At 45.5% G+C, this 9298-nt stretch overlaps 1 protein-coding gene across 2 annotated transcripts in view; it reads left to right on the top strand.

Moving 5' to 3' along the window:
* Positions 1-5397: 5397 nt before the first annotated feature.
* LOC131203334 (putative protein FAM47C) overlaps positions 5398-9298 on the top strand; it is a 28266-nt gene continuing 24365 nt past the window's right edge. For both annotated transcript variants that reach the window (XM_058193419.1, XM_058193418.1), the window contains exons 1-2: positions 5398-5482; positions 8392-8780. In XM_058193419.1, the coding sequence (XP_058049402.1) occupies positions 8412-8780 (369 nt within the window). In that variant the 5' untranslated portion in view covers positions 5398-5482; positions 8392-8411. The remainder of the gene's footprint in view (positions 5483-8391; positions 8781-9298) is intronic.

Raw genomic sequence — 9298 nt, 5'->3', positions numbered from 1 at the left:
GCAGGGTTTCCACACCCTAACTGTTCTGTTCCCCCTCCCCACTTCATAGAGCAAATGCAAAGACGCGTGTCTCCCGGTCTTTTTATTTGCTACAGACCTGATTTTCTTCAGTTGAGGAAATATTTGGCAGTGACCGTGCAAAGGCCTGCCAAGTTCTGAATCCGTTATCTTGTGTCCAAGATCTGTTGCCAAAAACTCATTAACAAAGTCTTTTAACCCTCCAACAACCGAGCTGCAGTGCACCCTTGGTAGCTTTTTTGTCCGTCACAAGGGCCACATGGCAGCTCCACCCATTTTTATACCCTGTGAGGTGTGGCTCAGTGACTCAGCAATCTCTGAGCCTGCCACACCTTTTCCTCTGTTGCGTACACTTATCTTTATGTCGCTGCCTCGGATCAATCCAGGATTGATCGTCAGCAGCTGGGACTTGAGGCGTTGCCAGGGAGGAGGAGGGTGTGGGAGAGGGAGGCCTTGTCAGCTCCTCCTCCTGGCCTGCAGTTGGAACTTGGGGCAGTGCCAGCGAGGAGGGTCCTGGTGAGAGATGCCTTGCTGGCTCCTCTCCCTCACTTTCCGAGTCATTCTCCTCCATGAGAACAGGCTCGAGGGCCGGAGTCACAACACTAACTCTAACCCTAACCTTTTTCTAACTTTGATTTTAATCATGATGCGACTGTTTAGAGGGATTAAGGATCCAGAGGCCAGAAAATAAATAGATAAACAAACAAATAAGAAACAAACATCCTGACCAAGTGTTTTTATTTAATTTATATTCCACCTTTATTATTTTTGTAAACAACTCAAGGCGGTGGCCATATCCAAAATGCCTTCCTCCTCCTATTTTCCCCAAAACAACAAACCTGTGAGGTGGGCTGCACTGAGTGAGACTAACTAGTCCAAAGTCACCCAGCCCGCTTTCATGCGTAAGGTGGGACCAGAAGTCACCTGATTGGCTGAAAGTCACCCAGCCAGGTTTCATACCTAAGGTGGGACTAGAACTCACCATCTCCTGGTGATTAGTTGAAAGTCACCCAGCCAGGTTTCAGACCTAAGGTGGGACTAGAACTCACCGTCTCCTGGTGATTAGTTGAAAGTCACCCAGCCAGGTTTCAGACCTAAGGTGGGACTAGAACTCACCGTCTCCTGGTGATTGGCTGAAAGTCACTCAGCTGGCTTTCATGCCTAAGGTGAGACTAGAACTCACAGTCTCCTGAGAATTGGCCCGACATCATCCAGCTGGCTTTCATGGCTAAGACTAGAACTCACAGTCACCTGGTGATTGGTCCAGTCACCCAATCATCTTTCGTGCCTAAGACAGGACAAGAACTCACCATCTCCTGATTTCTAGCCTGGTGCCTTAACCCCTTGACCAAAATGGCTCTTGCCAAGGAGACTATATGGATGTAGACATGGAATTACTAGGTGCTGAGTTATACCTAGCAGGCTGGGTACCCGTGTTTGCATTCAATGCATTTTTCCTCAACTTTCCATAAACAACGTCAAGGGTACAGCATGTGGCTCCTTGAACAGTGTCTATCATATAATCAGAAATCTTTTGCATGTGGAAAATTGTGTGTGTGTGTGTGCTTTGCATGTATATTGTCCCTCAATGCCAGCTGAGCAAATCCTAACACTGCTATTTTGAAAGAGGAAGGAAGTATCTAAAACATGTTTTCTGAGTTTTCCCATGTGGGTAGTTCTACGAAGAAAGAGAGAGGAGGAGGCGGATGAGGAGGAGTTGGAGGGTTCTGCGAAGAAAGTTTTGGAGAATCGTTTGACATGGGACTTGAATCTTGGAAATGAAACAAAAAGAGGGTTTTTTCCCCCCTGGGAGGGTAGAAATGGGGAATAACTGTAGGAACCTATGGCCCTTATGATAAGCACCAGTTGTTTACCCATTTTTCCTTGCATACAAATCACATTTTGCTAACTGGAGGGAAGAGGATTACATAAGGTCAGAATAATTTCGGAAGGAAATTCTTCTTGTTTTACTGACGTTTGTTTTTCTGGTCCTAGGGGTACCTCGGGGTGGGGGAACTACATCTGGTCCAGATTTCAACACCTCACAGCTGCTTTGGGAAAATCGCCAGTGAAGGAATGCAACTTTATTTTAGAGAAAGCGCTTAGGTTAATTTGCAAATGTAAGTAGGTTGTATAATACAGTTGAACAGATTTCTAGTCCTTGGACCCATTTGTATGCCAAGCCTTGCCGAATGCTATGTGGGAAACATTTTGTGGGTCCACAGACATGACCTTCTCAAAATATCTCTAGGCCACAAGCACTGTGGTTTTTGTGGTTAATTGTGGACTTCAATATGATATAATCTCTAATAAAACATAGGCTGGGGATTTTCCCTGAAACCAGCCACCAAGTTCTGCTAAATGGTAGCGTTATTACAAATTGAAACTCTGGGTTTTCCCATAAGGTTTTATTAACTCCTTTCGGGCATGGTGGTGGATATTCTGATGTTCTCCATAATCCCAGGTCAATTCACGCCAAAAGTGATAGCCATGTTGTGATTATGGAATTATGTAGGCCCAGATTAAAAGTTGTTCACTCAAATTTATTTATTTATTTATTTATTTATTTATTTTTCAAATTTTATACCGCCTTTCTCCGAAGACTCAGCAAATAAAACACCAATAATCCAAAAAATTTTAAAATATCCAGTTTAAAAATCTAATTCGATCGCTGTATGTTAAAAATATTAAGTAAGAAAATTACAAAATAGAATAAAACCCCTGTTAAAAACCCACTAAAAACCCACAGTATTAAAATCAATCAGGCCAGCCCCGCTTGGTGAAAAAAGAAGGTCTTGAGCTCGCGCTTAAAGGTTCGAAGATCAGGGAGAAGATGGAGTCCCACTGGCAGATCATTCCACAAGGCCGGAGCCCCCACAGAGAACGCTCTTCCCCTGGGGGCCGCCAGCTGACATTGGTTGACCGACGGCACCCTAAGGAGGCCCTCCCTGTGAGAGCGGACTGGACGCACCGGACGATGGGAGGTAACTGGCGGCAATACTAATACTGGGTGTTAGAAAAGAACTGCCAATCCTTCTATCAATAGAAGAGAATATTTGCAGCTCGGGGATGAACTGTGGGGTCCTTGGTGGTCTCTGACCTTGGTGGCTTTCTTGCAGATGTTTCATTACCCAACTAGGTAACTGTTGTGGTCCCCCAGCAGCCTGAGGACCTGGCAGTGGAGTTGGACAGTGAGGAGGCTGGGGAGGACCATGGGCCAGTCCTGGAGTCAGGGGAAGGCCTGGATGAGGGCTCTGCGTCGGAGGCAGAGATGAGGCCAGGGCCATCTGGGAGCGATGCATGGCCTCTGGAGCCTCCAGAGGCGGACAGCAGAGAAGCAGAGGAACAGGAGGAGCTTGTTCCTAGTGCACGCATGAGAAGAGCTGCCAGAAGGCAAGAGCAGCTGAACCAGAAAGGACGACTAGGGAGTAAGGCCAGAAGATAATTGGCCACTCCCATAAGGCTTAAAAGAGCAGCAAGGAGGTGCTGCATTCTTTGTAGAAAAGCAACATTGATTCCATTGCTTCTTGTCAGTGTCTCTTGAACTTTGTGGGGGGGTTTGCCAAGAAAAGCCTTTGGCAGGTTGCCAAAGACAGCAAAGGTTGAAGATAAGGCCAATGAATTAATTCTCAGCTTCTTTTAATAAAATATGTTTGTTCAGGACTAATTGTGTTTGGTAATCACTACTTGGGCCTCGGTCATAACAGTAACATCATCAAAGCTAGAAGAAGTGGGGTTTACTATTCTCTGTTTATCTACAAGTATATAACACTTTTGGTACCAACATTAACAGGGCAGGTCTCAACACCTTTTTTTCTACCATCGTGACCAGACCTGGATGCCATAATCCAAGTGTGGTGTCGCCACTAGTGCAGTGTAAAGCAGTACTAACACTAGACAATCATGTCTGTGGCTCCAGCTACCTAGTGACTATATGGCTTGAGCAAATATGGGAAGAGTCTAAATGCCAGCTTCCTTGGATCTTGAGAAATGCACTGGCCAGTAGCTGGATTAGATTATTTCTGAGGTCATCTGGACTCCATAATTCTATGATTTTTTTGAATGTCCTAGTGCTTACACCAGGGGTCAGCAACCTGTGGCTCTGGAGCCGCATGTGACTCTTTCATCCCTCTGCTGCGGCTCCCTGTCGCCAGTCGGCTCCACAATTGATTTCAGCAAGGTAGAGGAAAAAGGACGCTGTGCTAGGAGGAGACTCTATGGTGGGGGAATCGGACTTCTGGTTGACTCCAGAATTAAACGGGGGGCTCTGGTTAGGACCTTTGTGGCTCTTTGAGTATTTAAGGTTGCCGACCCCTGGCTTACACTAACAGAATAACAGAGTTGGAAGGGACCTTGGAGGTCTTCTAGTCCAACTCTCTGCTCAAGCAGGAAATCCTATACCATTTCAGACAAATGGTTGTCCAATCTCTTCTTCAAAACTTTCAGTGTTGGAACATCCATAACTTCTCAAGGCAAAATATTCCACTAACTAATAGTTGTGTCAGGCAATTCTTCTTGGTTCTAGGTTGCTTCTCTCCTTGATTAGTTTCCATGTATTGCTTCTTGTCCTGCTTTCAGGTGCCTTGAAGAGTAGGTTGACCCCCATCTTCTATGTGGAAGCCCCTGAGATATTAGAACACAGCTAACGTGTCTCCCCTAGTCCTTCTTTTCATTAAACTAGACATGCCCAATTCCTCCTCTAGAACTGACTTGTTTGTTCACCTAGTCACTACTAGTCAGTCCTAGAGGAGATCAACCCTGACTGCTCTTTAGAAGGCCAGATCTTGAAGATGAAACTGAAATACTTTGGCCACCTAATGAGAAAGAAGGACTCCCTGGAGAAGAGCCGAATGCTGGGAAAGATTGAGGGCAAAAGAAGAAGGGGACGACAGAGAATGAGGTGGCTGGATGGAATCACCGAAGCAGTCGGCGTGAGCTTAAATCGACTCCAGAGGATGGTAGAGGGCAGAAAGGCCTGGATGAATGTTTTCCATGGGGTCACAATGGGTCGGATACGACTTTGCAACTAACAACAACGACCCAATTCCTGCAACTGTTCTTCATATGTTTTAGCCTCCAGATCCCTAAACCGTCCAAACCATCATGCAGCGACACAAGCCGAAGCCACCTTCCAGTGCTGCGTTAACCATAATCTCCTGGCATTAACAATCCCACCCACCCCCTTGCATTGTCAGACAGTTTTTGCACAGAAGAAAAGGCAAGCGTGTGTTCGCATGAACGAATAGCTAGGCAGATCAGGTTGTCACAACAACCAATCCCAAACACACCACGGTCTCTTGGTGTAGCCTCTGGGAACACAATCATTTGTCTCCTCTCCCGCAGAATTAAAGCCCGCTGCTCAGAAAGGTGTGGGCCGCACAATTCCAGAACAGCATTTCTAGACATTATTTGCCCTGTTGGTGTGGACGCAGATGCCAGATCACACCTCTGCTTTTAGCTGCTGGTATGTTTCTTTCTTTTTTATAACTTCAGCGACAAAGGACGGTAGCTCTAAATATATTTATCTGAGAATAAGGTCCAAGAGGTAGAAATAATTGGATTTGTCCTGCAGCCATCCTAGGGTGGTACATAGTGTGATATTATTGTGTTAGGAAAAAAAAACAAAATAGCATCTTTGTTTAATTGAACAAGCTTTGGTGTAAAGTTTATTTGTATTTATTTATTTATATTTTAACATGGACTACATCACATTCACAGGAAGAGAGACGGCCTCGTTTCTCCATCAAGTATTAAGCCGCGCAGAGATCAGCTGGGGTTGCCTAGAAAAATTCATCAGATATATAACAATGTCAACTGTTTTAAAAGAATCACAAGAATCAGCAATCTCCCCAAATTGTGTGTATGTGTGTGTGGAATGTGCCATTTTTAATGAACATAACATATTTTTAAGCATACATACGGGATGTTGTTGTTAGTCGCGAAGTCGTGTCCGACCCATCGCGACCCCATGGACAACGTTCCTCCAGGCCTTCCTGTCCTCTACCATCCTCTGGAGTCCATTTAAGCTCATGCCGACTGCTTCGTGTATCCATCCAGCCATCTCGTTCTCTGCCGTCTCCTTCTTCTTTTGCCCTCCATCGTTCCCAGCACTAGGCTCTTCTCCAGTGAGTCCTTCCTTCTCATTAGGTGGCCAAAGTATTTGAGTTTCCTCTTCAGGATCTGGCCTTCTCTGTCTCTAGAAGACCATTTGACGGCCGTCTCCAGGAGAGCGTTCTACCAGGTTCGCCTGGTACGCCAGTTGCGCCCCTTTCTGGACCGAGATGCCCTATGCACGGTCACTCACGCACTCGTGACGTCTCGCCTGGATTACTGCAATGCTCTCTACATGGGGCTCCCCTTGAAGGGCATCCGGAGGCTGCAGTTAGTCCAGAACGCGGCTGCGCGGGTGATAGATGGAGCCCCTCGTGGCTCCCGTATAACACCCATCCTGCGCAGACTGCACTGGCTACCTGTGGCTTTCCGGGTGCGCTTCAAGGTCTTGGTGACCACCTTTAAAGCGCTCCATGGCATTGGGCGGGTTACTACGGGACCGCCTACTGCTACCGAATACCTCTCACCGACCCGTGCGCTCTCACAGAGAGGGTCTCCTCAGGTGCCGTCAGCAAGGCAATGTCGTCTGGCGGCGCCCAGGGCAAGGGCCTTCTCTGTGGGGCTCCCACCCTTTGGAGCGAACTTCCCCGGACTCCGCCAGCTTCGGACCTTGGACCTTCCGCCGGGCTTAAAACATATTTATTTAATTGTGCAGGACTGAGCTAGGTTTTAAATTCATGGGTTTTAATTGGGTTTTATTTGTATATTTTAATTAACGGGCTTTCAAATAAGTTTCTTAATTGTTTTTATTCTGTATTTATATTTATATGTTTTTAAATGCCTGTGAACCGCCCTGAGTCCTTCGGGAGATAGGGCGGTATATAAATACGATTAATAAATAATAAATAAATAAATAAAGAGCAGTCAGGGTTGATCTCCTCTAGGACTGACCGGTTTGATCGCCTTGGAGTTCAAGGGACTCGCAGGAGTCTTCTCTAGCACCAGAGTTCAAAGGCCTCAATTCTTTGCCACTCAGTTTTCCTTATGGTCCAACTTTCACAGCCATACATTACAACTGGGAAAACTAGAGCCTTGACTTTACACACTTTTGTTAGCAGGGTGATGTCTCTGCTTTTTAGAATTAGAATTAGAATTAGAATTTATTGGTCAAGTGTGATTGGACACACAAGGAATTTGTCTTGGTGCATATGCTCTCAGTGTACATAAAAGAAAAGATACCTTCATCAAGGTACAACATTTACAACACAATTGATGATCAATATATCAATATAAATAGTGAGTCACAGAAAACAATTAGAAATAAAGAAGCAATTAGAGAGCATTTCACCGAGGCAGCCTTCGTCGGCGCCATCTAGATTTGCCATAGCTTTCCTCCCCAGGAGGAAAAGCGTCTTTTAATTTCTTGGCTGCAGTCCCCATCTGCGGTGATCTTGGAGCCCAGGAAAATAAAATCTGTCACTACCTCCATTTCTTCCCCTTCTATGATAATATCACTATAAAACTAATGAAAGGGCTTTACTTCAAATTATTCCCTCTTCTTCATTCTCCCCCCCCCCTACCCCGTCCACCTTTCACTTTCATGTTATTACTCTGGTATTACAAGCACTTTGTGGGAACCAGAATGAGTTTGTCAGGAGCAAAAGAGGAATAAGAATCGTACAGAAAACTTCCCTAATATAATACTTGCATTTTTTTTTCTGAGCGAAAGCACATCTCACGATACACAGCGCAGCGATACTGCCACTACTTAACAAAAACTTTAAAAAAAAAAAAAAAACCAAGGATGGTAAGAAATAGAGCAATTACATTTTTGTTGAGCTCGTTTTTTGAGAGGAAAAAGAAGAAAATAAATAAAGCGTGGTAGGGAAAGTAGTTGAATTTTAGGAGTGCCGTCTGTGGAGACGCTACATCAGAGAGCATCCCCCAAAAAAGTGCTATCAAAACAGCATCTGTTCTGGGGCTGTCCCCCTTTTTTTCTATCTTTGGGGTGTTTTGCGGGCGGGGGTGGGGGGAGGAAGAAAATGGCGTTACTCTCAGTTTGCTCAGCAAATCCCCTGGTGCCATCCGAAGCCAACAGAAGCTGCCTCCTGGATCCTCCAGAGGCTGAAAACATCTGGCGTGAATAAATTGCACTGATGAACTTAAGCCAAGAAGCTTTTCTCAACACAGATGTAAAATCTACGATGGAGAACAGTTTTGCCTGCTTGGTGTGGGTGGCTCAGCCCACTTCAACCACTGCAAGGTCAGCCAAACCAAGGGATAACCCTTAACAAGTGTGGTTATTTATTTATTTTTCTTCAGATCTAGAGGGTGAAGAAGACATGCCTTTCCAGTTTTTTCAACGGCATGGCGCTCACAAACCCAGATTCTCCGGTTCCTTGAACGGTCAATGCTGGCGGTTTCTGAGGAGCAATTCGGATTATTCCAGAGAGGCCTTTCCTCCTTTAGGTGAGAGTATTCTTACCCAACCGGCAAAAGGACCTAGCCGTCGTCTTCTCGCCGAGAAACCGAAGAATCTTCTCCGAGCATCCCAGAGATCCAGAAAGAGGCTCTTGGAGCCACAGAGCTATACTTCGAAGCTCAGCCTGACGAGCCAAACCCAAAAGGACTACGTTGCGCAAGTTGAATACTGCCTGAGCCAACACCCTTTAGCACTCTACCCAAATTTTGAAGAAAGCATTCCTGCAGAGGTGAGAACATCCATTTCTGCCCACGCTTTTTTTTTTTTTACAGAAGTCTTTCAATAGTCATTACAGTTGTCACATTTGAGCACTGAGGATGTTGCCTAGTTTGGTAATGAATTGTCTGTAAGAAAACACCCAAGCTCAGGAAGCACCAAGAAGCCCACAGTCCTCCTCCTCCTCTTCCTCTCCCTCTCCACAAACACCACTCCCTTCTAACACTGATGATGTTACCTAGTTTGGTAATGAAATGCCTGCAGGAAAACAGCAACAAAATTCAGAGAACGCCAAGGACCCCTTCATTTCAATCCTGAGCTACAAATATTCTCCTTTATTGGAGTCACATTTCCACTGTTGACCTTAAAACAGTGTTTCTCAACTTTGGATACTTCAATTCCCAGGATTCCCCTTTCAACAAGCAAGCTGGTTGTGGAATTCTGGGAGTTGAAGTCCACACATCGTCAAGTGGCCAAGGCTGAGAAACGCTCTTCTAACCTATTGTCTCGGCCTGTCTCCACACTTATTGG

The sequence above is a fragment of the Ahaetulla prasina genome, chromosome 8 (genome assembly GCF_028640845.1).
Source record: "Ahaetulla prasina isolate Xishuangbanna chromosome 8, ASM2864084v1, whole genome shotgun sequence".
NCBI classification, from domain to species: domain Eukaryota; kingdom Metazoa; phylum Chordata; class Lepidosauria; order Squamata; family Colubridae; genus Ahaetulla; species Ahaetulla prasina.
Note: the sequence above shows the minus strand (reverse complement) of the source record. Positions and strands in the feature narration are given on the sequence as shown.